Source organism: Scomber scombrus, chromosome 3 (assembly GCF_963691925.1).
Source record: "Scomber scombrus chromosome 3, fScoSco1.1, whole genome shotgun sequence".
Classification (NCBI taxonomy): Eukaryota; Metazoa; Chordata; class Actinopteri; order Scombriformes; family Scombridae; genus Scomber; species Scomber scombrus.
The window spans coordinates 17768280-17795794 of NC_084972.1; the positions used below are offsets into that span (position 1 = coordinate 17768280).

At 42.5% G+C, this 27515-nt stretch overlaps 2 protein-coding genes across 2 annotated transcripts; one reads left to right on the plus strand and one right to left on the minus strand.

Annotated features, from left to right (window-relative positions):
* The first annotated feature begins 433 nt into the window (after positions 1-433).
* mfap2 (microfibril associated protein 2) lies at positions 434-7136 on the plus strand. The gene is made up of 9 exons (XM_062416620.1): positions 434-529; positions 2448-2509; positions 4114-4161; positions 4574-4600; positions 4707-4796; positions 4910-4951; positions 5037-5124; positions 6107-6180; positions 6293-7136. Exons 2-9 carry the CDS (start codon positions 2479-2481, stop codon positions 6394-6396), a joined length of 504 nt encoding a protein of 167 aa, XP_062272604.1. The 5' UTR covers positions 434-529; positions 2448-2478; the 3' UTR covers positions 6397-7136.
* Positions 7137-7413: 277 nt separating this feature from the next.
* LOC134005966 (rootletin-like) lies at positions 7414-25811 on the minus strand. The gene is made up of 37 exons (XM_062445014.1): positions 25755-25811; positions 25050-25176; positions 24805-24947; positions 23158-23349; positions 22990-23073; positions 22809-22900; positions 22518-22683; positions 22325-22431; positions 21951-22178; positions 21779-21869; positions 21164-21250; positions 20866-21078; positions 20384-20583; positions 20066-20248; positions 19382-19526; positions 19131-19277; positions 18790-19020; positions 18355-18548; positions 18132-18259; positions 17715-17884; positions 17449-17628; positions 17095-17229; positions 16845-16988; positions 16258-16496; positions 16017-16176; positions 15703-15870; positions 15181-15604; positions 14656-14819; positions 14426-14546; positions 14139-14302; positions 13408-13623; positions 12657-12881; positions 12427-12576; positions 12042-12242; positions 11455-11586; positions 9257-9430; positions 7414-8191 (listed from the first exon to the last, which is right to left on the minus strand). The coding sequence occupies exons 1-37, from the start codon at positions 25809-25811 to the stop codon at positions 8105-8107; spliced, it is 6069 nt and encodes a 2022-aa protein (XP_062300998.1). The 3' UTR covers positions 7414-8104.
* Positions 25812-27515: the final 1704 nt, after the last annotated feature.

Here is a 27515-nt window from a genome sequence, read left to right on the forward strand (position 1 = left end):
ATATTAACACTGTGAAAGTTGTTTGATATAAAAAAAGAGGTTAAAATCTCTTGAAAATGCTCTGTAGAGTTTAAAACCCATGTTATTTTAACTGCCTAACGACCTAATTAAGCAAACCTAACCATAAGACTGTACATATTATGGTAAACTGACCTTTGATACCCAATCAGGACCTGTTGCCATGGACACAAACTTCATTTTAATTGCATCAAAACTTTTTTACAGCTCCTACACGATGACACATTACACTTAGTCTAATAGTTGGTATCACAACTGGTAAAAAAGGTGTCGATAGGCAACCCCTTACCATTTAATATCCGATCAACTCATCGATACATTTCTCATTGACACCTCTGGCCTCAGTATTTGACGGGTCGTATTCGGGCCCAGTGCGGGGAGTGAGGGGGGGCTGGAGGCAGGACGGGGGAGGAGACTACAGATGCGGGGTGGTACAATGCTGCTAGGTCCTCCTGCACTCAGAGGACGCATGAAAGCTGAGGATAGTCGGAGCAAACTGAATCAAAGTGAGGTAAGAAGCTTTTTTTTTAAATTTACCTATCATCTGCTTGGATTAGTTGGAGCTACTGTTTTTTTTTTGTTTTCATGTGATGCATATGTCAGCTGAGAAAGTTAAGAAGACTTTAACTGTTTTTGTGCTAAGATTAATGCAGGAAAAAAAAGAAAAGAAATGAGGAGATGTGAAGGGGATTCTGCACAGCCTGCATGCAGCCAACTCCGTGTTTCAAGGACATGAAAGCACTGAAAGCATTTATCTTAATGTAGCCTAGACTGAATCATTGGGTATAATTTGCCTGTATGTTAATGGTTGTTGGGTGCTGACATGTGGTCCTGTGTTTTCACTGGAGAGAAGAAGGAGGAGGAGGGACTTTCACAGCACAGCCTGCAGCAATGGCACTACAATGGAGAAAGGGTGCCAAGAGGGAAAACCAAACCCAAGAAAAAAGTTGCTTTCAGAGAAAAAGGGTCAATGAGGGCAAGTGAAAAGAAAAGTTAAAAAAATAAATTATTTATTTGTCAGGGTTGCAAATAAAACAAAAGACACAAAAGTAGATGACAGCAATGCATCCCCTGCTGCTGTCCTCAGAAACTCTTACTAGTGTGTGTGTGTGTGTGTGTGTGTGTGTGTGTGTGTGTGTGTGTGTGTGTGTGTGTGTGTGTGTGTGAGTGTGTGTGTGTGTGTGTGTGTGTGTGTGTGTGTGGGGGGAGAGAGGGGGTCTCTGGGAGGGGAAGGACTCAATGGGGAGAGGGGGGCTAATCGCTCCCAGATGTGTGCTGTGAAAACATATGGTTTCCGATAGCCACTGTGATGCACACAAAGAATTTTTGAGCTGTGTGTGTGTGTGTGTGTTATGTTGGTAACACACACACACACACACACACACACACACACACACACACACACACACACACACACAGATTTATTGATACACATGCAGAGCGTTGTGCAGACAGTGTCTTGATCTCATGTTTTTTTGTCCAGTGAGGCCTCATAAATATCTTCATGCAAACAGACAGACGAAGCTCCAAACTCCACTTTTTTATGATGTTTAAAAATGTCAAAGCACAAATAAACTGCTTCATGTTGTGTGAATGAAGTCGTCTACAGTACAGAGCTGCAGCAGAGGAGGAGGAGGAGTAGGAGTGTTCATACTTTCCACAAAGTGGAAAAGTAGTTTAGTGAGTGTCAGAGGAAGTGAAGGTAATGGATTTACTGTATGTAACACTTTTACAGTGCACCTTACTGGATTTCATGGACGATTTAAGCAAAACAATAGTCATCTGGTTTACTAGTCGGCGATGCTATCAGTGTTCATGTTTTTATGTCCACATGTCATTTTCACTCAACCTGAGCGGCTCTTTTGCTTGGTGGAGTGAAGAAGAAAGAAAAAAGGGGGGAAAGGGGAGGGGGGGGGGTGGAGGGTTCGAGGAAATGACCAGTGAGGGCGACAGAAGGGAAATGAAGGATGTGGAGAGAAAGGAGGGAGGGAGGGATGAAGAAAACTCAGAGAGAGGGGTGGGGTTGAGGGGTCCTCTGTTTCTTTTCCTGGAATGCAGCCTCGAGACTGTCTGCTGCAGCGAGGAAAAGTAGGAAAACAGAGAGATTGTTCTTAGGAAGACAGACGTGCCACATTCTTGCTGTCAGAGTCCCCACCCCACCCCACTCCCCCCTCACTCTTTTTTTTTTTCTTGCTGTGGCTGTTGTGGGCCAGTTGGAGGGGGGAGGAGGATGAGGGGTGAAGGAGGGCAATGAAAGAGAGAGGGGGGGGGGGGCAATGGGGGGCTGGAGAGGTGACGGAGGGCAGGGGGAAAAGAGAGAAGCGAGAAGGAGGAGAGGAGACCAAAGGAATATCCAGCACTGAGCTCTTTATTCCTCTCATGTTGCTCTGTGTTTGTTTGTTCATACTCTTCTCATCTTCCCCCCACAGAGTCAAAGTCAGTCTACCTCCCAGAGTGACCATGAGAGTCCTCCTACTCATCTGCATGCCAGGTAACTGCACCACATTCCTGCACTGATGGAACAGTCTCTTAAAACTGTAGTGAAGTCACATATTTCCCAAGTACTAGTGTCAAAATTTTAGAAAGGCACAAAAATGAACTGCTGTGTTATCCATATCGTGTGTGTTTAACCTCTCCAGAACCTCTTGCAAAGACCCTCTTGTTAATTTAATGCTCCAAATAACAATTATTTTCATTACTATTTTTTGAGAAATAGTCTAATGCATTGTATTAATGAATATAATAATACATCAAAGACATGTATGTTAGGGTTAATATACTGCTGGCAGTGCATCTGGCCGCAACCACTGGCAATAAGAGCTGGAGCTGGTCCTGGATGCTGCGCTGGGGCTGCCCACTGCTCCCAGTGTGTAGGATGGTTTAAATGCAAGTGACAATAAAGAAATCTTAATCTATTTTCATTGGATTTGTTCAACAAAAAAAAAGGACGACCAGCGTGGTTTCCAACATTCTCATATCCTCAAGTGTCTTGTTTTGTCTGACCAAAAGTCTAAAACCCAAAGATGTTTAATTTAATTTAATCCTCACATTTGATAAGCTGAAAGCAAAATTCTTTCTACTTTTTGGTTTAAAAAATGACTTTAATGATTCTTTAATCATCATAATAGTTGCGAATTTATTAGTCAGCAGAAAATCTTTCTTTTTTCCCTTAAAGCCAGTAATTGGTCTGATAGGACCAGTAACTTATGATTGCTAATGTACAGAAACATCTACTAACATTTGCGTACATGTGCTGCTGTTACACTATATTTTAACATTCACCATTATGACTTGTGGCCAGCAACATTTACACAGTCCCTCAAACAACAACAGTTGTCAGGATGTACAGGATGTAATCCGTGTGTTTCACTTGTAGCTTTCACAAAGAGCAGATGTTTTATATATTTATTTATTGTTTAATGTTTGTCTGTATGAGGACAAGTATACAGTATAGCACAAACTACACCACATACCACAGCATTTAAAGCCTTAGCTAGTTTGCAATGTCCGACCCTAGATGGGCCTTCAACATCAACATCCAACAAGAAAATACATACAAAACACAAACAATTTATAAACACTGACACAATAAACGTATCGTAAAATGACATTTTGTAAAAACCATGTTTTTTTTATGTTGTTTTGTATAGTCAATATCTATTTATTAGTCACGTGATTGATTGTTTGTTTGACTGTTTATATGGAAACCAGAAACAACCTCAGACGTCATCCTGATTAAGACAGAAAAGCAGAAATCATTTGGTGAACAGAGCGCAGCGTACTGGAGGAGAGCTGTGTGGTATGCTTTAAATTTTATGGACTTGCACTGAAGCTCACAGTGAACCTCGCTCAGTGTGCACGCTCAGAGATGGAGATTGTAATTGTTTCCATAACAAAAAGGAGTGGCATACAATGTTCAATACTTAGAAAGTTAGATATGAAAAAAGAAAAATGAACAGGTAATTACAGATGTTAGAAAGTTGATGATAAAGTTGTTTAGTTACAGTATTCAGAATGATTGTAAATACTTTCCGCCCTGCATTTCACTCATCAGTCCATCTTTGTGATGACTTTGTTTCTCTGAAATATCAACAGTTCTGCTGCTCGCTCAGGGCCAGTACCAGGAACCGTATCCTTTTTTGGGTGAGTTCATTAAGAGAATATTGGCTTGTATTGTTCCAGCTCAGCATCGGTTTATATCCGAGCTCTCCACATCTGTTCCTGATTTCTCCTGTCCTCTGATGTGTCACCTAGCCTCGGGGAGTTCTCTCTCCTCCTCCGATTTCTATTTACCACCCGGATAGCAACTGTTTTCACAGTGTAAATAGCACACTGACCACTCTGCATGTTATTATTTGTAAACATCTTGCGTATGACGTCATGCGTTACAGCCTCGCAAGCTGCTCTGATCTTCAGTTTTTGGCATGCAGGTGGTTTGTTTTAAATGGTGCGGTGCTTTATATGTGTGTGGAGGAGGTTACAGACTGTAATTAGTTTCACAATGTTGATCTCATAAAACCTTTGTTCCCTCTCGACATGTTTTATGACCTACCAGAGGACTATGGGCCGGATTATTTTCCAGGTAAAGCATGTTCATAGAAAAGTTCCTCCATGTTCTTGAAATTATACTTTCACATTTAAAAATTAAAAGTGTGTTTGACAAAAGGGATTTCTCTTTTTCTGCTCAGAGAGTCCAGATCCTGTGAATGCTGAATCTCTTCCTGGAACCTACCAGCAACAGGTCCGACTGGAGCCAGTGGTCCGTCCAGAAAAATCAGGTATATCCCCCCCCCCACCCTCCCGTCCTCACAAGGACTGTTAAGACATTCAAAAGATGTTTATATTGTGTCGTAGAATTGACTTTTAAATCTGTCTTTCATGTGGATATCAGAGGCAGAGCTGGAGACAGAACCCACAGAGCCCGGCCCTCTCGGTAAGAAAGCTGGAGAAAAAGAGGACATATAATCAGTTCTTTAGTTTGAGCACAGAAATGATCTTCCTGTGTGTTTCATTTGCAGATTGCAGAGAGGAACAATATCCCTGCACCAGACTCTACTCTGTTCACAAGCCATGCAAGCAGTGCCTGAACAGCCTCTGCTTCTACAGGTACGCAGCACCTGAAAACACTCAAATGAGTCGTTCACTCCTAATCTCCTGATCTCTTTTCTCTTTACGTCAGTCAAAACCTGAACCTGAAATTTGTACCACCATTTCAGACTCCTCCAAGTTACGAATGAAGCTTTTTTTACAGCTTAAAAAATAGACAATTTGTCCATCAAATCTCTTAACAGTGGAGCCAAAAAGTCCACTAATTAACATGTTTGTTGATATGTATTTGTTTCTTACGACTCAAATTGACGTAAATCTCTATGAAAATTTGATACTTTTGAAACCATAGTACATTTATATGTCTAAAAACACTGACAACAGGATGTAGATTTTATGTGTCTTCATGTAAAGAGGCCAACAAGGGTGTTCAGAGGCTAAATCCCTGTTCCGTCATCTTGTGAACTTAACAAATAAGAACAGGAATATTTCTTATTGTCAGCTTACCCTATTAAAATACAAAAATCAGTATTGTGTATGTTGGTATACAGTGGCTGTGGCACTCAGGCCCTTTCATTCCTACTGGGGACGTAAGTCTTTAAAAAAATAGGTCACAAAAATATCGTTTTATTTCTTAATAATAATTTGTAATTTCTTAAAACAGCTACTCAAATAAAAAGTGCATTTGTTGGGGACTATTTTCAGACGTGGATCAATACACATTTGGTGCTCTTGTGAGTATTTATAGAGGCAGGAAGGTGCTACTGTGCCAATACAGTGTTCATGTTCATGGTAATGAAGTGAAGGTCATGGCTCGTTTAAGTGTTTTTAATAGAGCTCTGTAGCACAGAAGAATAAACTATGTCAGGCAATATTTATTAGTGGGATAAATTCTTGCTGGTGTTGTTTTTTGTGAAATTAGCTGACAATCAAATAGATACAGAATATCACCAGACTGAGTGTATTTTGAGGTTAACTACTCCTTTATAATCACTGACACTTGTTTGAGCCTCACTTGACCACCTTGTATGTTTTCATTCAGTTTGCGACGGGTGTACGTCATTAACAAGGAGGTGTGTGTGAGGACTGTGTGTGCACATGAAGAACTGCTCAGAGGTGGGTCCAGTGTGATTATATGTGTGTGTATATGTGTGTTTGCATATGTAGACTTGTTATTTTAACTCTGACTCCTCTCTGTGTGTGTGTGTGTGTGTGTGTGTGTGTTTAGCGGACCTGTGCCGTGATCAGTTCTCTCGCTGTGGCGTTGCAGCACTGAGCGGTCAGTGTTCATCAATAGGAGGAAGCTGCGGAAAGAGCTGTGGTGGCTGCTGATTGAGTACTGAGATCAGGGACACTACCTGCCCAAATACTGCCGCTTTTCTACCACTTGTCCACATCCCAAACTCATCTTACTCTGTTCTCCTTCTCCCTCTCAGTTTCTCCTCACTTTTTGCCTTCTGACTCCTCCTGTATGAGTCATTACAACTGTGCGGAAAGCACTTCTACATTTGAAATGAGTTCACTTCTGTTTGTGTATGTCTGCCCTTTAGATCCTGTGTGTATGGATAAATATACTCCAAAGAACATTGATGATTGTATAAATCACTGGTGCTATAAAATCATCACACTGGTGCTATAAAAAGTTAACTTTTATAGATGCACATAACTGCGGAAACATCTTTTCTGTTTTTTTTGTGTTTTTTTTTGGCATATTGTACCATATTAATCTCATGCTTTGTATTTGTTGATATGTTACTGTACTTGTGTTGAAAAGCAGTCATTGTCATGATGATCAACTCATCAATGGTGGCCACCGTGCACTGACATCAGATAAACTAATCAATACCCAGTCTCATCGCTGAAGATCATGAGACGTGTGAACAAGCAGGTGGTGAGTGACCTCAGTTTTTGTACTACTGCCACCTGGATCTGTGCTTAGCAACCAAGCAGCAAGCTTTTATAAATATATCCCAGTGGCAACAAGTGCTTTGAGAACAGCCTCGGTACTACTGCTTTGTAAAACTGTCACTATAAAAGACTGAGAAAAAAAAAATAAACTTTTTTTTTTTTTTTTTTTTACTACAGCTGTTTGGTGTGTGATTGAGTCAAACATGATTCATTGCTGTAACGTAATCTAAGGCCGTGGTTCAGTGTGCTGAAAGGTATTTATGATAGACACGAGTTATGGTGGACACAAGTGTGTTTATTCTTCTGCAAACATGTGGGATCCATGTGTAATGTCCATACAAGTTATTAATCATCGAAGCTGATATGTCAGTGTGTCAGCCTTTATACGGTAAGTAAAAAGTCTTATACCTAATAAAACTAATCAGAATAACTAATAAAACACATACTGTTGGTTTATCATCATACTGCAGCACTTCACTGCTTATGATCCCATTTTTAGTTGTAAAACAGTTTCTATATTTCATCTGACTCTTATAATCAGTCAAATCTGCACCCTTGTCATAGAGAAAATACAGTGCAGCTCCTTCATTATAGTGAATTCATTTGTTGCCTGGCACTCACACACAGAGAAGACCCTCCCTCCTTCTCTTTGCGTCCTCGACTGTTAATGTTGGAGGAATCGAGGCCAAACTCCAAACCTGGCAGTGGCGTGATTTTCGTTCCTGTGCTACATCAAGACTCTGTCTGGAGGAGAATCCTGCGGTGATTTTGGGTTTCTTCTTGAATAAGAGCAGGAAGTTTGGGAAGATGTTGAGCACGGATCAAGTACAGATGGCTGCCAGTAATCAGCAGCCTGCTGGCGTTCAGAGCACAGCTGCTGCTGTTAAATCACTGGCCTGTGCTCATGTGCTGAGTGTGTTCTTCACTGTACAAAATACCAATAAAATGCCATCATAATGACAGTAGTGCTCATTTCAGTGTCAGAAGTAAAACTAATCATATTTTAAACACTAGAGTTACAGTATGAACACTTTTAGGAATGTTTCTGTAGGTAAATATTGCTTTCAGACATTCATGATGAGTGGATTTTCCCTGGGTTAGACGGTGACGTGCTGGTGCTTTAAGCTGCATCTCAGTTTCCTGCCGATAGTAAGGAGGATGGAAGCGAAGGCTGCCGCCGTCTCATCTCCTGTTGCAGCTGCTCCTTCAGGGTGGACACCTGCAGTAAGGACAACATTAAACATTCAATTTGTTGTTTAAATCACAAGATTACAGGTTGATGCCACAGGGCTAACAGATAACAGAGTAACGAGGGCCAGGTTTTTGTGGTTGAAACATTGTCATGTTCATTTAGAATACCAGGACTAGAGACAATATAGCATTGTGCAGGTGTGTTTTTTTGTGCTGATTATTGTCACTCAGCACCTGCAAAGAATTTGAAGACGCGCGTGCCTCCTGATGACGGCACAAAGACCAGACAGCTGGCTCGTTCTCAGCCTGGGTCTGGACGTGCACATGTAAACACTTGGTTAAAAAACTGAATATGCTTAGAAGCCTCTCTTTATCTAAACAGGTTACTGTGACACGTAAACATCTCAGTGGCCTCACTGTTTGACTTTAAGGCATCTGCACAAACTAAGATTGACACAGTTATGATGTAACAAAAGAAAACAGCATCATCTCATTATTATCTCATTATCTAATTGCGTTTGGCACATCACTTTTTTTTAGAAGTAACATCAATCACAGAAGAAGAGACTCCGTTTTTCTTGGTGTATTGAATGTAGGATAACACTTCATGTGAACTTGTATTATCTGCTGACTCACATTGTTGGGAAGAAGATTACTGGAGCCTCACATAGTTCATTTTTCATTTTGTTTAATGTGGGCTGAAGCAAAAATAATCAAAGGGCTTAAACAGTGTATTGTTGAAGAAGCGTACACCTACTAATGTTGTTCAGAGAGCGCTGAGAACAAGTCTTTCTTTCTTGAGTGACATCATAAAACGACAGTTTAATTCTTCCACTCCCTGATGTTCATGTAAAACGTTGCCAACATCTCTATGATTATGTGCTGTGTTGTAAAGACCATCCATCTTTATATAGTGGAACCTAACAGACAGTATGTAAAGAAATACATTCTTTAAGTAACTTTACCCTGTACATTTAATACTGGTGTTTCTAACCAGTATTATGTAGTCTGGTTTGTAGCAGGGAATGAAAACTGTGTAAGGTTTAATCCGAGAAGGACTTTAATAACCTATATTAGAACTCAATGTCTCTACCTGCTCCTCCAGGCCTTTGACTCTGTGCCGGTGAGCTCGTTCTCTGGTGCCCAGAGTTCGCTCAATGTCCCTGAAGCTGCTCTTCAGCCTCTCCGCCTCCCGCTGGGCCTCGTCTCGCTGCCTCGCCAAACTCTCACACAGACTTTGCGACTGCTCCGTCTCAGCCAGCTGAGTCTACTCATGAAACACACACACACACACACACACACACACACACACACACACACACACACACACACACACACACACACACACACACACACACACACACACACACACACACACACACACACACACACACACACACACACACACACACACACAGACAGAAGAGACCAAAATGTGAACAAGAGGAAAACTTGTTCAGTGAGAACTAGGACTGTTCATATAGAGAAAGTCTAAACAGTGAAGCGAGTTTAGCTGGAAGAATCTAACTTGGTTCTTCGTAACAGCACCGATTAAAAGCAGACCGAACCACACAACAGGCAGAGACTCTTGGAGGAAAACCATACTCATGTTTTGCAGTAAATTAAAGCGTTTTTGGGATGATATCAATGAAACTATAAAAGACATTATGGGAGACAGGGAATAAAGACAAATCTGTTTTTTAGCCCTAAAAAAGCTACAAGAGTATGGTGTAAAGCTGATATTGTTTTGTCTGTAAAACAGTCTTTTGAGAATGAAATGAAATGGTGACAGAAACTGAGAAAGATGGATCATCTACGTGAAACTAGATGCCAAACAAATAACTTTTTGAAAACCCAAAAATGAGAATGTATATGAACTTTATGTCTGAGTACAACATAGCAAATATTTCTTCTCCATTATGTTGTTTTTGTACTGCAGTCACATTTTGTTGTTTCCAGATCTGATAATAAAATAAAAATATTTTTTAAGAAGGAAAAGTCAGAATGAATTAATACAACCAGTGTCTACATTACGATACATTACAGTGGGCATTGTGTCAAAATATTAACAGATGAGGAAACAAACATCACAACTTTGTCCTTCACATTTCAGGGACAATTAACAGCTGGGATTTTTATTGGTCTGGAGAAGATCCTCTGACAAATGGTTGACGACCCCGGGCAGATGTTGATTTGTTTCTAGGTAAATGACACAAAGTGTTTATTCTCCATCTCTTTTTTACTTACTTTCAACTTTTGCACCACAGACTGGTTTCCTCACATATGTCTGTTTAAAATTTGTATTTTAAACAAATCGCAAAAATCTAAGTGTATTACAACAATAGCCTATAAAGTTATATAACTACAGCAATGTTCCTCACAACCCGGTAGCAAATGCTGGGGGGGTTGTGGATAAACAGTTCTGCAGACTGGAACATTTTTTGACTAAATGGGGACAAATGAACAATGATCTGAGATAAACAACTTTAATGACTCTATTTAGATTCTTAAGAAATCCTGTGTGGATTTAATTATTTGCTGGTAAAAAAGATAAGATCTTTGTTTCGGTTTATTACAGAAAAATGACGCACACCCAGAAACATCTAACTGCTTTGGTCAAACTTCTTGTTTTTTGGCGTCATTCATGTTCCAGTAAGAATCACTGGAGCGAATCAGTGACAAGAAGGAGTGGTGAAGAGAAAGAAAGAGGTCTTGACCACTAATTTTGTCTTACAGGAAGCAGATGTATCCACAGCTGGAGACATCAGTTACACTGACCTCACTTCACACTTAAGGGACGCTCCAAACTTTCAGGTGTCATCTTCAGAAACCTTAGGAGGGTTAAAATGCTAAAACAATACGTACACTAATAATGTTTTGTCTGACTGACTTCTGGGCTATTGTCAAACTTAAACATTCAAAGCTAAGACACGAGCGAACCGCAGTCACACTGACGAGAGAAAATGTTTTTCTCTCATGAAACCACAAAACCCTCATTTCTCAAGTCAGTAAAGCCACAATGTAAACAGTCTTTTCACTGGAGGTTGTGTGGTTTAATAATAAGTAAAATGATACAAAACAAAAACATATAAAATCCAAACTATGGACCAACTGGGGTTTTCCTGCTCACCACAAGCAGAGGTGTGAAAAAAAACAAATTCTGTGGGAAGTCGTGCACTCTGCTGATTAACAACACTTCAGTGTAGCTTCTGAGGAGTTTTTTTGCTTTTATTATGTAGTGATGGCCGGTATGATGATTCTGTAAATGTCATGTGGATCAGTGAGTCTGACCTGCATCATTAGTATCTGTTGCTGTGCCTCCTGCAGCTCCTGTTCAGCAGTGCTCAGAGAGCGATCCAAGCGGCTTCTCTCTGCAGACAGACGCATGCTGCCTTCTTCAGTCTTCAGCTTCTGCCGTTCCACCTAATGAGAGTATTTATAGAATATGTTATATAACCAGTAGACATGATGAGACCCCTTACAGAAATGAAACATAATTGTGATTTGGACATTTTTACATTAGGTAAAAACTACCAATTCATAGGTGGGCGGTTGTGAGTGTAAACCAAAACAAAGTTAGCGACCAGCTGGTGGACATAATGAAGGATTAGCTGCTAAAGAGCCACATATTCCCTCCGGAGGTAGTGACAAAAACAAAAATAAAAGAAGAGAATATTGGACTTCAAACCAGATTGTCATACCCACTTTATAAGAGGTGGCACCCCCTGTGGCCTAATAGTGTTTTTGCTGTAAACACCACTGACTAAATCTTACATGTGTTAATGAACTTTGCATTTTTTATTCAACAAAAGGCTCTTTGTAATAGAAGTGAGCGAAGGAAACAAGCTGCACATTTATGGACATGATACAGAGCTGACCTTATCCAGTGTATTCCTCAGTGCGTTTTTGTCTTTCTCCAGCCTCACAGCCTGCCTCTCAGCATCTTTTTTCTCCGTCTCAAGCATGGCAACCGCTCTCTGCAGCCCACGCAGCCGCTCCTCTACAGTGACCCGCTCTGTTTGAGCCGCCTGGGCGCTGCGCTGAGCCTCGACGAGACTGGCTGAACGCTGACGCAGAGCCTAACAGAGAGAGAATAGAGATCACACACAAAGACCTGACCTGCCAAAGCAGCCACATTGAGCGTGTTAATGTTTTTTTTTATATTTTATTATATCCTTGTGTTAAATCTATTTTTTTCAGTTTGACACAGCTTCACATCAGCTGCCCTGAACATTGAATTGTAGTAATTTATATCTCCGTCACCTCTTGAGTGTTGGCGAGCTCAGCTTCCAGCTCCTCTTGTCTCAGCTCGCTCTGGTCCAGCTCACTCTGCAGGCTTTGCAAACGCTCAGTGAGGGTGGCCATGTTTCTCTTCCCTTCAGTTAATGTCGTCCGGGATTCATCGATTCGTTCCTGATTGACACACAATAAACAATAATCACATCACTGTTCAGCTTTTCTCCACCACCTGTTTTTGTCTTTGTCCCACTCACCTGTAGATGCCTTTTGTCCTGTTCGGCCCCACTTAGCGACTTCTGCAGAGCAGCCACGCGAGTCTCTGTGCTGCTGTGAGCAGCTGCCACCCCCTGGAGGCTCTGATTGAGGGAAGTGAATTTCTCTTTCAGCAAAGATTCACCTTCCTGTGCTTTGAGCAGTGCCTGGCTCAGCCTGTCCACTTCTCTCTGAAGCACAGACACACGAGTTTCTCCTTCAGCTACCTGCGGTTTGTGGACATCAGATGAACGTGTTAGTGAGTAAACCAACGAAGAGAAAGAAGTTTATCTGCTGTCTCCAGTGTGTATTTTGTCAAATTAAGTTTAGGTGCAAAAGATGCATTCATGTATCTTTGCCTCCTTGTCAAATCATAGAAATGATTTTGTCTCATAAGACTTAAAGGCCACCCTTTATTTTATAGACCCATAATATTCTGAAGAATATTCTAAAAGGTATCCAGCAAACACACATGTAATGTGTTACTAATTTAAGACAAAACAATTTAGAGTTAAAGTTAATATTCATTCATTATCGGAAACTTTATTCTGCATGATAGCCTGTAGACACATTTGGCATTGTTGCACATTCACATGCTCTGCTGTGCACTGATTAAAAGACTACAAGATACACTCAATTCATTTGAATTAATTAATTGGAAGTTTACCAACTGAACACGATTCTATTTTCTTTAAAATGAGTACCAAGTTATTTAGCCAAAACGATCCCATTCAGCTCTCCACCATGCTGTACCTGTTTGAGCAGAGAGTCATGGCGCTCATGGGAAGCCTGGCTCTCAGCCTCACGGTCTCCCTGACTCAGTTTGAGTCTCTGCAGCTCCCCCTCCACACTGCGCCTCCCCAGCTCCACCCTGGTGGCCCGGGCTTCAGCTGCCTCCAGCGCCTCACGCAGACGCCTCCTCTCTGCCTCCAGGCGCAATTCAGCTGCACGCTGCTTATTTAGCTGCTCCTGCAGAGATGGAGAGAGCATAGAGGTAATGAAAAAACCGTTGGTGGACATTAACAGTGCAGATTTCTTTGTTGTGAAATGGAGACTTGAGTTTCTAAGTTGGTTTCTAAGAGGCCAGACAGACACAAAGCACAGATGATCCACATCTCAGTAGCACTCCCCCAAAATCCCACTGAGAGCCTGACTTTTACTTTGTGTCCCTGCACCTCCTGTTGCCCATAAGGTGAATTATTTGGAAAGGTCCTGGCACAAAAAACAGACATAAGGAGAGCTGACATGCGACACCACAAGCAATGTAACACAGTGTGTGCGCTGCATCTGTTGTTATTACATTCCCTGATAGTTTTTGCCTCTAGATATTGCTCTCTGTTGAGTGCTGCCATATGGTGATCATGGCAGAGCAGTGCTCACTGCTGTGCAAGGGACAATACAAATACAGTGTGGATGTACACAAAGTACTCAAACGTGTGTGTGTGTGTGTGTGTGTGTGTGTGTGTGTGTGTGTGTGTGTGTACCTGTGTGTGTTTCTTATCCGTCTCAGAGGCCTGCAGAGCTCGCTCCAAATCCTTCACCCTGTCGGTCAGAGCTCTCCTCTCTCTGTCTCCTCTCCTCACCATCTCCTCCTGCTGCTGCTGCAGAATCTGAGTTGCCGTCAGACGCTCATCCAGCCCGCGCTTTGCTACAATGACACACGTTAAACACACATTCAAGATATCCTACAGTGAAAACACAGTTTGACAAGAAATGCTTGTGCTTATTTTTGTCTTTTGGTTTAGTTTCAAATAAAAATTCAAAGTTTTGCCTTCTTGGTATTCCTGTACGGTGTTTTGTAGCTGAGAGACACGACTCTGAGCCAAGTCTCTCTCCGCCTTCAGCTCCCCCACCTCTCGCTGTAGGGCCCCCAGCTGGCAACGGGCATCATCCTTGAAAATCAGCAATAACCAAAGAGTTGAGCCATGCAAACACAAACATATCCTTAAATTATGACAACACTAACTGTGTAGTTTTTTTCATGCTGTGCAGCTTTATTACCCGCTCTCTCTGTGCGTCACGCAGCTCCTGGAGGAAGTCTCTCAGACCACTTCGTAGGGTCTCAGGGTCCAGCTCTGGCTGAGGCAAAGGCAGTGGAGTATCCCCTCTCTCAGGAGACACGGCTCCTGAGCCTAAAGTGTTGTCAGGGGTGCTTACTTGAAATTCTGTAAAAAATTAAATATGAAGAGCGGGAAGCAACATGTATAATCAAATGTTTTTCATGTTTGAGCAGGAGGGGTCACATTACGCAACGACAACCAAATACAAACATAACATAACCAACTCGCTGGAATAGTCCACTACACTTAATATGTTTTAAGAAGCAACTAAATGTTCTCTTGCTATGAAAATGTCAGTTGATTTAGTTTGCAGCAAAGTGGACCAAACATCTCAACAACTACTTGATGGATTGCTGTGAACTTTTGTACAGTTCATGTTCCCCAGAGGATAAATCTCTCCAAATAACAAAACAATAAATATGAATGATAAATGTTGTAGAAACATCCCTGCACATTAAATTATTACCTTTAGGAGGTGACAGCGAGGAGCGCATAGGTGAGATGCTGTGGTGGCGTGACAAGGTGCCAGGTGATGTGGAGCTCCCCCCTGGGCTCCTCCCCCTAACTCCTCTGCCCCCTGCTGCGATGCCCAGTGTACGCGTCAGTGCTGATTGGAGGCTGCTGAGACGAAACTCCAACTCTCTCCTCCCAATCTCGGACCGGGACAGCTCTGCCTCTGTGCCGGCCAGACGGCCCTGAGCCTCGCTAAGCTGCAGGCTGGACAGGGCAGAGGCGTCCTGGGCTGCCTGGGCACGCAGGGCCAGGTTCTTGGCTTCATCCTGCAGCTTCTTCTCACAGCCTCGCGCCTCCTGTAACTGAGCAGTGAGTTCTCTCTCGCAGCCCCGCCAGCCCGCCTCTGACTCCACCAGGCGTTTTTGAACGAGGGAAAGCTACGTTGAAAAGTACATTTAAGAAAAACCATGAAACAATCAAGCCTGCTGCAAAACGAAAAAAATGGAAATCTCTCTTCGCTGTCCTCAATCCTTACCTCCTTTTTGAGGGAATCTCGAGCAGTTTCAGCCTCAGTTAACTTCTGTTTGAGGGTGAAAGCCTCTTGCCCCTTCTCCTCCTCTCTTTGCTCCTCTAGTGACAGGCGAGTCTGCAGCTCAGCCACCTCTCTCTCTTTCTGCTCCTTCTCCACATCCAGGACTTTCAGCTGAAGAGGAGAAAATAAGATATCAGAGTCTAGTCTAGACTGAAAACCAAATATTTTTTTTTACTTAAAGCGCAAAAAGAGTGCCAGTTAATGCTGAGCTTCTGTTTTAATGTTAGGTGTGAAGGAAAGGGGACAGCATGTATCACCTGTCTGCGGAGCTCCTGGAGTTCTCGCCGAGCCTCAAGACGTGACCTTTCAACTTCCCTCAGGCAGCTACGCAGCTCCGTCACCTCCTTCTGAGTAGATGAAAAATTTTCCTCCAGCACAGCCAGCCTCTGCTCCTTCTCCTCACACTGTCGTTTCACACTGACAAACCCAACAAACACAGACTCAGTAACTATTTAACATGAACATATCTGGATTTCTCTTATTAATTCAAATGTTTACCTGATTCTCTCTGTTTCTGCACTTCGCAGAGTTTCCCTAAGATGGGTGTTTGACTGGCTAAGAGTGTCTCTCTCCTTGGTGACGTCAACGAGGTTGCGACGCAACTCTGTCCCTTCTCTCCTGTATTGTTCTGCCGTGTCCTGAGTTTGGTTGACACGACGCTCCGCCTCCAGCATGTCCCGCCTCAGATTATCTCGACTCTCCTCGTTAGCTGAGAGAGAAGCTCTGTATTGATCCAGCTGGAAGGCGAAAGTGTCACATGTGTTAACTGAACAGAAAATGGGTAAAAAAATATATATATTACGTCCAACCAGCAGGGGTTGCCTGTTTGCTAGCTGATAGCAGTTTATCTCAAACATTGTCAAGATATTTCAGTTATGGTTGTTGGAAATTTAGGCAAAGGGGTCAAGAAACTATTGATCATATTTTGGTGCAGATCAATACATTTTACTCATAATGTACAGATTCACGCAAAATTCTGAACAACATTAAAATAAAAAATTTATGGGATTATGGGTCTTTGGTGGAGGTACAGTATGTGATCTCTGGAAGCAGTTTCATGTTCTTTCTTGTACAGGAGCACCTACCTCTTTGAGAGCAACATCAATACGTGACTGAAGGTCAGCACAAGTCTCTCGCAGACTGTGAAGTTCCCTCTCATGAACGGAGGCCGCATCCTCCACCTGAGAGCGAAGCTCCTGCAGCTCACTGGTCAGAGCCCCAACTCTGATCTGGAAAAACAAAACAGAAAATCAGATTAGTCAATCGTTTGTGCAAGATAAGACGGAAAAGATGATCCAACAACAAGACCATTGGATGTCATGATTCTTCTTTTACCTGCTCCTGCTCTTTGTAATGAGCTGCTTCTCTGGCCATCCGCTCAGCCTCCAGGGCTACAGCTGACACCTCAGCCTGCAAGGTGGACACCCTGTCAGACAGAACTGATTTCTCTGCCTCCTTCAGAGAGAGAGCCTGGAGGGAAAAGAAAAAAATCTGGTTAAAAGAGGTGAAACTTGTGGTAGATGTATGACCACGCTGTCTTAATGGATTTCTGTTTTCATTATTGACATACATGTCATCATTTCAATAAAAAACTGGATTGCATCAGTTGATTGTTTATCATGATATTAGGATTCAACTTAATGATGCTGAATGTTGATGAACCCAACTCCTCACTACAGCAGATCAGACCTGTTGTTTCTCAGTCTCAGCCTGCAGCAGACTCTTATCTCTATCGTGCTGCAGAGTCCTCAGTTCATCCTGCAGCTCTTCACTTTCTCTCTGCGCTCTGTGCAGCTGATCCTCCACCTCCTGCCTCAGCTTCCTCAGAGCGCCCTCATGCTCCATTAGCAGGCTGTGCCGCACGATCTCCTGCGGAGCACAAATATGTAATAAAAAGTCACAAACCTACACTTTACCACAACCCCAAAAAGTTAAATATAGTCAAACCATGTCACCTTATCTGAGATGAGTCTCTCCACTTCCTCCTGATGTTCGGATATGGCCTTGCGTAAGGCCTGCTGGGCCTCCTGCTGTGCAGTATTTAAAGTCTGAATCAGAGCCTGTTTCTCCCTCTCAGCCTGGGCCAGCGCATTTTCCCCATCTGAGCGAACACGCCTCAGTTCAGCTGGAAATCCCATCCAAGAAAACGAGAGAGGAAAAAACAGAACTCAAACATTAGCTTATTTTTCTGATATATTACTACTGTCTTTCCCATTAAACTGTACCAAACATCTTCTGTTTAGTTCATAGGGAAGAAGGTTTAACTCGTCTGCATTATTCATCTAATCCTCTACTCAAAATATCTTTCCCCCTTTGTTTTCATGTTTTCCTCACACATTTCTGTCACTTCTGCTCCCCTTCTCACTACTCACCTGCTGCAGTCTCGCTGCGCACTCGAAGGTTTTGGTTCTCCGACTCGAGCTGCTCTCTACGAGACTCCACCTGAACCAGCTGCTGCTGCACCTCAAACAGACTGGTTTCCAGGGACTCGCGCTCTGACCTACAGGGTTGCAAACACACGTTAAACACACAGACAGGTGAAAATATGTTGCACACATCATAACTGACAAAAAAAAACAAAAAAACAACACACACCTGAAGGCAGCCAGTTCCTCTGACAGCATGGTGTTCTCTCTTTCAGACGCTGTCAGCTGGACCACCAGCGCTGCTTTGTCTCGGGCCAGGTCTGCCCGACTGCGGCCAGCCTCCTCTAAGGCCACTTCATTCCGTTGGCTCTCACCTCTGGCAAGACTTAACTCTGAACCCAGAGAAGTCACCTCGCCACAAAGCTGTCAATGAAACAACCAAACCGATGTGAATTCACTTTTTTCATGATATTGAGAAATTGATGAAATTCATCATTGTTTTTTTTAGTCAAATTCAACTTCAAGGAAGTTTCTCTACATGAGGTCACATCACCAACTAATAAGGGATGTATATAGGCTCATAAATACAAGTTACATCACCTATTAAGTGTTTTTAGGTTGTACTTATCCTTTAAATGATGATGTAATATAATCTGTCATTTACCTGGGTGAGTCTCTCCTGCAGCTTAAGTCTCTCAGCCCTGAGACTCTGGAGCTCTGCCTCCATTCCCACTCGGCTTAGCTCCGTGTCCTGCAGTGACTGGTGCAGCATCATGCGGGTGGAGTCCAGCTCCAGCCTGTCCTGCTCTAACCGCACCAGCTCATCTCTGATGGTCAGCTTCTCTTGCTCTGCCTCCCGTTTCTGCACATGAAGAAGAGCCTTGTCCTCCTCCAGCTAAGAGAAAGGGTTAAGAGTGAGACTCGGAGAGGAAGCTGTGACGTTCCTATGAATAAAAATATGTGTTTTGGACCCTTCAGAGGTCAGATATAATGAAAAACCCTTACCTGGAGGATGTAGGTGTTAAGGTCAACTTTATCCTGGGCCAGGCCCTCATTCATGCTGCCCATCTTGGCCAAAGAGTCTCTGAGAGCTGCATCCTCAGACTGGAGCTTGTTGAGATGCAGAGAGAGCTCTGCGTTACTGCTCTCAACCTGGGGGAAGATGAGGGTCACGTAAAGCTCATTCACAACAAGAGAACACACAAAGCAGCATTTGCAAAGAGTACATTTTTACACACGTTCTGACTTTTTCTTACCCGAGCCAGCGCTTCAGAGAGTTGGGTCTTCTCTCCCTCCAGCAGCTGCCTCTCAACCTCCCCCTTCTGGTGAGTCTCCTTCACTACAGACAGCTCTCCACGCTGAGCAGAGGCCCGATTCTCACTCTGATCCCACTGCTTCTGTCTGTAGCAAAACAGAACATAGTCGATAGAAAATTCATCTGCAACTATTCTGATAACTGAATGATCATTTCTGTCATTTTCAAGCAAAAAGGCTAAATGAAAATAAATGAAAATTATTGTTAGTTGCAGCCCTGTTTCTGAGAGAATCTGACTCAGGGTGTGCGTGATTGTTAGCATGTAAAGCTTGTTTACATGTGTACTATTAGATCAGACATGCAGCCATTATTATGCATCCATGAAGCAGTTGGACATTTACATACTCAGCTATTTAATTTCTTACTGTTTCATTTCATTTTCCAAATATATAATTCTGAAATTCTCTTTCAACAGGTGTCTGAAAAGGTGTCAGCATGGTGGAGAAGACAGTTTGAATCCTGTTTGTGTTGGTAAAGGAGGTCAATGAACTACCGTGAGCTGTAAATGAAGACGATCTTTTGAATTGTTTCCTGTGAGCATTTGCACTGCGCGTTAGCTGGAATAGACTCTGTGGATTAGTGTCTGCATCGCATTCACTTAGTCACCATCAATTAGCCTACTTACATCCTCTGAATCTCTGCCTTTGCCCGGTCTCTCTCCTGAATGATGGCCTCTTTCTCCTCCCTTTCGTGATCTCCCTCTCGCTGTGCAGATGTCACGGCCAGCTGCAGCTTCTCACACTCCATCTGCAGGATCTGGTTGCTGCTCTGTGCTGCCTGAGCAGTCTTCTCCAAGCTCACCTTCTCACTGTAATGTTCATAGTGCGTGAAGAAGAACAAACAGTATAGTAGAGATAGTTATACTGTACACTACAGGATTCAAGGATTAAGCCATTGACTGCTTGGACGCAGATTGTGAAAGGTGATGTAACTGTCTGCTAACCTTGCCAGCGTGTCTCTCTCCTGTTTTAGACGGTCCTTTTCTCTCTGTGTGGTCTCCCTCTCTCTCTGAGCGGCATCCCTCTCTCTCTGCAGGGCTTGTTTTCGCTGTTCTGCATCTCTTTTAGCCGAGTCGGCCTCTGCGAGTTGCTTTCGTACCTGTTGTAATGAGGACTGGGTGGAGAACAGGCGCCCCCGAACATCCTGTAAAGACAACAAGACAGTGGAAAAGGGAACATGTCATACGTACATGTCATATGTAACAGCAACAGGAGTTTTAAAGGATACATTTGATGATATTCTACATCCTACAGTCTAGCTGCTTTAGCAAATAACTCATTACTTACTTTTTTTTTTTTAATAAAAAGGAGATAGACAGACAAAACCAACAGACTGAGCGTTGAATACATACTGTGTATAAATGGAAACAATGTGAAAAGTAAATGGTGTACTACATGAGCAGAGCTTTTAAAAATGGCATGTCACCTGCAGCTGGAGTGTCTTGTTTGTGACTGCAGAGCGTAGAGCTGACAGTGCTGCCTCCGGGAGATGAGACAGCGTGGAAAGTCGAGGGGGGGAGGATGACCTCTTGGGAGAGGAAGAGCGGCGAGGGGAGGATCCACGGATCAAGGCCAGCAGCGGAGCCCCGGAGTTGTCCTGATCTGCCTCTGAGGATGACTCTCCATCTGACAAAACCGTCTAATAATAAAGCAGATTAAAGCAGGTGATGCACTCCCATCCAAATGTGGTATTCATTGATGTGAAAATGTGTATAATTGTTTACCTGAGCGATGTCCCGAAGTGTGTCTAACAGTGTCTCAGTCTGTGCTCTCATCATCTGCATGTCGGTCTCATCGTTGTCACTCTGCTCCTAAAGTGAAAAACAATAAAAGAACATGAAGCACAGTCACCTCAGTCGCCAGGAGGAGATAGATTAGTGCAACTGACCACTAAGAAATCATTACAGCTTTGAAGGATAAAGATGGATTTTCTATATTTTTCTTACCATGAACAAAACTCAATAAAAAGTTTACTTTTACAGTTCTACTTTAATTTTTTTTAATAGGCTAGCTGGGTACTGTAGTTTTTAGCAAATGTTACTCCAACATTGATAAGTAGGTAATATCTTGGGGATGAGTTTTTTTGCGAAAATTTATGGCAGCGGGGGTGACAACCTATGTGGGATTTCATCAAAACAAACTACGGTCACCCAGTGCACACAGTGTGGCGCATTGACATGTTTTTAATAGTTTGAGAACTATGGAGGTTTATGGCACAAAGGGATAAGTTACATCAGGCTTTGGATAATCAGGAGATTTTTGTTCATGGTTCATTCATTCTTGGGATTTGTTGACAATAACAAAAAATCTAACTTATTTGTCAGTGACAGGCATCTCACCTCAAGCCTCCTCGTCAGTAAGACAATTTCCCTGTCTCTCTCTTCAATCTGCCCCTTTAGTCTCTCCGCCTCTCGCACCGAATCCGACAACCTGATGAAAGAGACCTTGTTTTTTAGACAAATCTTGTTAAATGAATAACAACTGTACGAGAGCTCAACGCTGCTCACTGACCTGACGTTCAGGTCACTTCTCTCTGCATCAGTCCTTGTCTGAAGATTCATCATCTCTGCCACTCGTTCTCTCAGCTGCTGCTCCAGCTGAACCCGCAGAGCCTTCTCCCGCTCCAGGGTCAGAGCTGCTCCTCCTTCTCGGCTGTGCAGCGTGGCAGACAGACCTGTGCAGGACACCTGAGCAGAGTGGGACGCCCGAGCCAACTCGTTACGCATGTCTGACAAGTCCCTGAGATTAGAGAGAGATTTGCAGGGAGAAAGGAGTGTCAGCATGTTGGCACAGAAGGGAAACAGGGAAAATTGTTGTCAGCATCAACAATTAAAATTAGCATTCACTGGAAAACAGCATGCAGTTTACAAATTGTTCATCTGAACCTTTCGGTGGCGCTCTTCAGTTCACAGACGTGCCTCCGAAAGCCGACCACCTGCCGCCACAGCATCAGCAGGCGACTGTGTTCACTGCTGAAGTAACTGTGGAAAGACTGATGGGAAAGACAGAAATAACTAGTAAATGATGGAGACTTCATATTTAAAATGCTTTAGTGTTTGGTGCACATCACTCTCCCACCTCTTCTTCTCTCCTCCAGTCAGACTCCTTTTGTTCCAGTTCCTCTCTGGCTTTGGTCCAATCAGCAGTGAGCTTGCGAATGTCCTGGCTGAGCGCCTCGTTGGCCAAACCTGCCTGCTCCAGTTGCTCTCTCAGCATGGCGTTCACTGCAGACAAACTGCTGCTCCTGAAAATAGAACGAGGAGAAACAAATTACATATTGACAGAGTAAATGGAACAGAGCAGGAAAATAAATCGCCTACAATGGTACATATTACACATATATATATATATATATTTGGTGTTAATTACCTCTGTTGTTCTTCCTCCAGACGGATCAAAGCATCTTCCAGGTTACTGCTTGGATCGTCTTGATGGCGACCATTTGATGTGTCAATGTGGCCCTAAATAGGTAGATTTGATATTTAAAGTCTTATTGTGGAGGGTTAGTGTGATATGAATAAAAATCCTCATACCAGAAATGTCCACTTACACTTAGCCTGTGTTTCTCCAACTCTGTGGATTTCTCCTGCACCATCTGCTCCAGATCTCCACACCTCTTTTTGTACTGGAGTACCTGAAATAGCAGGAAAATAATTACTGCCTGTAACACATTTACAGCATTTACATCTCAGCCGAAGACAGAATAAAACACTCATACCTTGGCCTGCAACTTCTGCACGAGCTGCGCCTGCCTCTGCTGCCCCTCCTGGTATGCAGTAAGTTTTCTCTTGTAGGCCGCTTGTTCCTCATCGAGCCGCCTGCGTAAGTCCACGTTCTGCTGCGCCAAGCTGCGTGACTCCATTGAATCATGGTCCCCATCTCCCGCATCGAAACGTAGCGCCTGCTCAAGCTGTGGGTTTAATAAAAAGTAAGAGGTGGGGGTGAATGGTTAAATGTAACACAAGGATATTTCATAGATGGTCACTGACTACATAGTATTGAGTTTTTTTAAGTAACTTTACAACTTAACTTTGAACTTTTCTTGCTGTAACTTATTCTGTGCAAAGTGGTGCTCTGTGGCAGTGTTCCCCTTTAATCAAATAATTATGTTTGATCATAGAAATAAGTGTGCATTATTTGAGCTGCCGTGGTGGTCTTGGGTTTTGAGACACCAACCATGAACCTGTTTGAAAGTGACCAGAACGTTTGTTGCATGTGTTCTCTCTCTCAACATATTCCCTGTCATGTCTCTACTGTGACCTATTTAATGACAGCATAAAATTAAAATTAAAATTTCAAAAGTACACTTTTTTTTTTGTAAGAAACAACAGTATTTTAAAGCCCCAATCAAATATTTTCAGTTTATAAGAACGAAAGGAATGAGGAACAAAACGTCTAATAACAAATAATGTTGCATTATTAATAAAGGAGGAGTTCTTTACTGTGATAATGCTTAAAAAACTCTGAGACTGAGATGTGGCAAGGCACAAACATGCATAATAATCAATGCGACTTAAACTACTTTCATTAGGATCATGACTCCAGGTGTGAAAACCAGCTGTAAGAGAGTCTGGCATCTTAAAACAAAAAGGATTACTTCTGAAAATCTTTACTTCAGTCACTGCAGCAGAAAGACGGAGCATCCCAGTGCTCGGACAAACATTTATGTTAATGCTCTGTTTATGTGGTGATGAGAATAAAGAAAATAAGTCGTAAGATCTCAAGATCTCTGCATGACTAACATGTTGCAGAGAAACTACAGGCTGAATTTGAGACATCTATCACATGTAGTGTAAGCCTGAAAAGCCTGAACTCAACTGCTGGATTAAATTTGTCGAATAATTCTGTAAATTGAGTATTTTCTTTAATCAGAATCTGGTTTTGTTGTTAGACCCAGACTGCATGCCTCCTTCAGTAATGTTCAACCCCAAAACTATATGTTGCGCCCACCAACCACTAGACCTTATTTCCACTCAACTGAAGCCCCTGTTTACAGTCGCCCAGGGTGACAGACGCCATGGCAACATGCCACTTCAGTTCATACCAGGCCCCATCACCTGGGAGACCAACAAATCTCAGACAAAGAGAGACTAAGAAAATTCTGAAATGGGAAAAAAGGAAAGCGCCAAAGCGTTTCCTTGACATTCCTACTTTTTAAACAGAGAGTGAGGATGATGGATGTTGGTCAATCATATAAAGAATCCAGGATACTGTAGCAGGATGTTATTCCCACAAATATCTAACATCTATCTCAGGTTTGTTTTTATTAAACAACACCTCTAAACTCACTGTTCCTATTTCACATTTTAATGCAGCTCTACCAATCTTTCTATCAATGCCAGTTGCTGTAGTCCTAGTGTCTTACCCTCTCACTAATTGCGCCGTACTTGATGGCGAGCTCATCTCGGTCGGCTCTGCTGTGTGCCAGCAGGTCCTCTAGCCTCGCCAGCTCTCCCTGCAGCACACGGTTCTCCTCCTGGAGGGACATGACCGAGGACATGGCCCCAGCTGTAGGGAGAAAGGGCAGAGGCAGCGATTAGCTAAAGAAAAGGGTCAAAATACACAATAAAAATGATGTTATTTGGCTGAGAGCGGACTGCGGTCACTTACGGTTATCGTTTAGATTCTTTGTGACAATCTCCCGTACTCGGGCTGGTAGACATGTAGGGGGGGCATCCGGTGAAGGACCCCGGACCGTCAGCCTCTTCTCCTCAGACAATACACTCTCCTCCAACCTCTGATGTGCAAAACACAAACATTTGGACTTTATTTTGTGACAGTTGGAGAGAAAGACAGAGAAACACAGCGATGATAAACAGTTGACAGCGGACAAAAATTACATCAAAAATGGAGTAAAGCCCAATAGGGCTGCAACTAACAATTATGTTCTCGATTAATCGGTTATTTGTTTGGTCTATAAAATGTCAGAAAATTGTCAAAACTGTTGATAACCAGTTTGCCGTCGTATGGGACTAAAAAAAACCCAGGAAAGATTCACATTTGAGAAGCTATTTGATATTTTCTTCTTGAAAAAAATGACTTAAATGAATGTAATAATTGGCAGCTATTTTATGAATTGATTCATCGTTGCAGCTCTACAGGTAATGAGAACTATGAATACACCAAAGTATGAAAATGTGACTGAAGAGTGCCACAGGGGCAGGACAGGTGCAAGTCCAAAACTGCTGCGTATGGAAAACACAACACAGTCCTCCAACACACACAAACAGCTTTATGTGTCACATCACACACCTGCCAGCACTTACATGTATTTCATAAGCCATGGGACAATGATGAAGACCGGGTGTAGCTCACCTGTATCACAGACTCCAGTTTGTTGGAGTCGATGTCTGAGTTTTCTGCGGCGCTCATCGCTGCAGATATTTAAACACCCCCAGCGGAGAGGATTAACTCCGAGGAAATAAAACTACGTCCTCTCAAGAACGATCGTCTTTTTTCCCCAAACGAGTGCGATAAAAAAAAAAAAAAAAGGAATATGAAAAACCTGAAGCTGGGTTATTTATTTGTTGTTGCTGGAGCTGATGAAATGACTTTGGTCGGAGAGGAGCAGAGAGTGACCGTCCTGCTCGCCTCCTCCAGGCAGAGATTAGAGACAGAGGCAGCGGGATTAGCAGGTTTTAAAATGCACACCCCCACCCTCCACCCTCCACCCTCCACCTCTACTACTCCACTCTCACTGCTGGCCTTTAAAACCCTCCACAGACCTACTGCTATTCAGCTGGACAACAAAGAGGCTGAAATACAACTTTATCAGGCCCCTGAGTCACTCTAAAAGTAAAAAAATATATCCAAAGATCACTTTTCCATTTCTTAAATCAAACTTCAGAATAGGAGAGGCCATGGGTCAGACATTTATGTTTTGATTTGTCAAGTTGTATGTATTTATTTATTTATTTAGTTAGTTAGTTGTGACAGCAGGGATGTGCAAAAATTGAACAGCAAGCCATGAGTCCCAGCCTGTGTGGCCGTATTTTTACTGCCAATCCCACTGAGAATCAACAGCCATCTCTGAGCTTTTCGAGCTAATATTTTCACAGACGAAACTAAAACCATGCAAGTCTTTCCCCAAAGGCTGTTTCCCTTTCAAACAGTCGCTATTTCCTGTGCTGCTGCCTTTTGTTGTTGTTATAGCGGAGCGCAGAAAATTAACCACCAGCCAAACACTGGTAAAATATGCAAATAGCCGGTTAGATTTGCTTCACTTACAAGCCAAATAATAGTGGGAATCTATTGACCGGCTGGTAAAATTTGAACATTCATTCAATTTGACTGGAGGATAATAGAGTAAATATTGCTCCCTGCGTTATAGGGGCGATTTAAGTTAAGACCTGTTTTAAAAGATTTATTTTTTTAACTAAAAAAAAAAACTATAATAATAATCTGGGGCCAATATGGTTATTCCACCAAAAAAGAAAAAAAGTTCAGTTACCTGCATAATGGACCACAGTCCACAACTGGCTCCAAACCAGTTGGGATGTCACAAATCCTTGTAGATAGGCTACATGCCTTGAACTCAGATTTAAAGTGAGCACAGAAACTTTCTTCCCTCAGCAGATGAATGCGAAAACAGCTTTTTAGTGTCAAACTCTGCACAATTAAACTAAAACATCCAACCAGAGGAGCATTAAGTAAAACACATGTCAACAGGGAAACAGACTATTGGTGTGTCTGAATTTGTGGGCAGCAGCAAACAGAACTCAGCAAATAAAACACATAGAGATGATACTATTATGAATCATATTTCAAATGCATTGTCTTTAAAGTCAGCAAAATGTGTTGCAGATGTATTGTGTTGCTGAGTTAAATGGTGACATCAAGTTTCTGATTGGACAAAAGGTTGTACTGCTGACCTCGTTATCCACTGCTGAAGCATCACTGCAACATTTATAATGCAGCTTAATTAAAAATATCAGTCTAACTTTCAGGCTTGTATAATACCATCATTTACTTAAAAACAACTTCCAAATTCAATAGTAAACTTATAATAAAAACGTGGACATGGCTTCATGCTTATTTGATGTTATAAAATCTTTTTGAGGTAAATTTTCAGTTTTA

Excerpts from the sequence above, each read along its gene's own strand:
- mfap2 (XM_062416620.1), top strand. The coding sequence starts at position 2,479 with ATGAGAGTCCTCCTACTCATCTGCATGCCAG. Across the intron at positions 4,601-4,706 it reads TGGGCCGGATTATTTTCCAG|AGAGTCCAGATCCTGTGAAT; the intron begins GTAAAGCATGTT and ends TTTTCTGCTCAG. Across the intron at positions 4,952-5,036 it reads CACAGAGCCCGGCCCTCTCG|ATTGCAGAGAGGAACAATAT; the intron begins GTAAGAAAGCTG and ends TTTCATTTGCAG.
- LOC134005966 (XM_062445014.1), bottom strand. The coding sequence starts at position 25,811 with ATGAGCGCCGCAGAAAACTCAGACATCGACTCCAACAAACTGGAGTCT. Across the intron at positions 17,629-17,714 it reads AGAGACTCATCTCAGATAAG|GAGATCGTGCGGCACAGCCT; the intron begins GTGACATGGTTT and ends TGTGCTCCGCAG. Across the intron at positions 12,882-13,407 it reads ATGACTCTCTGCTCAAACAG|GTAGCTGAAGGAGAAACTCG; the intron begins GTACAGCATGGT and ends CACAAACCGCAG.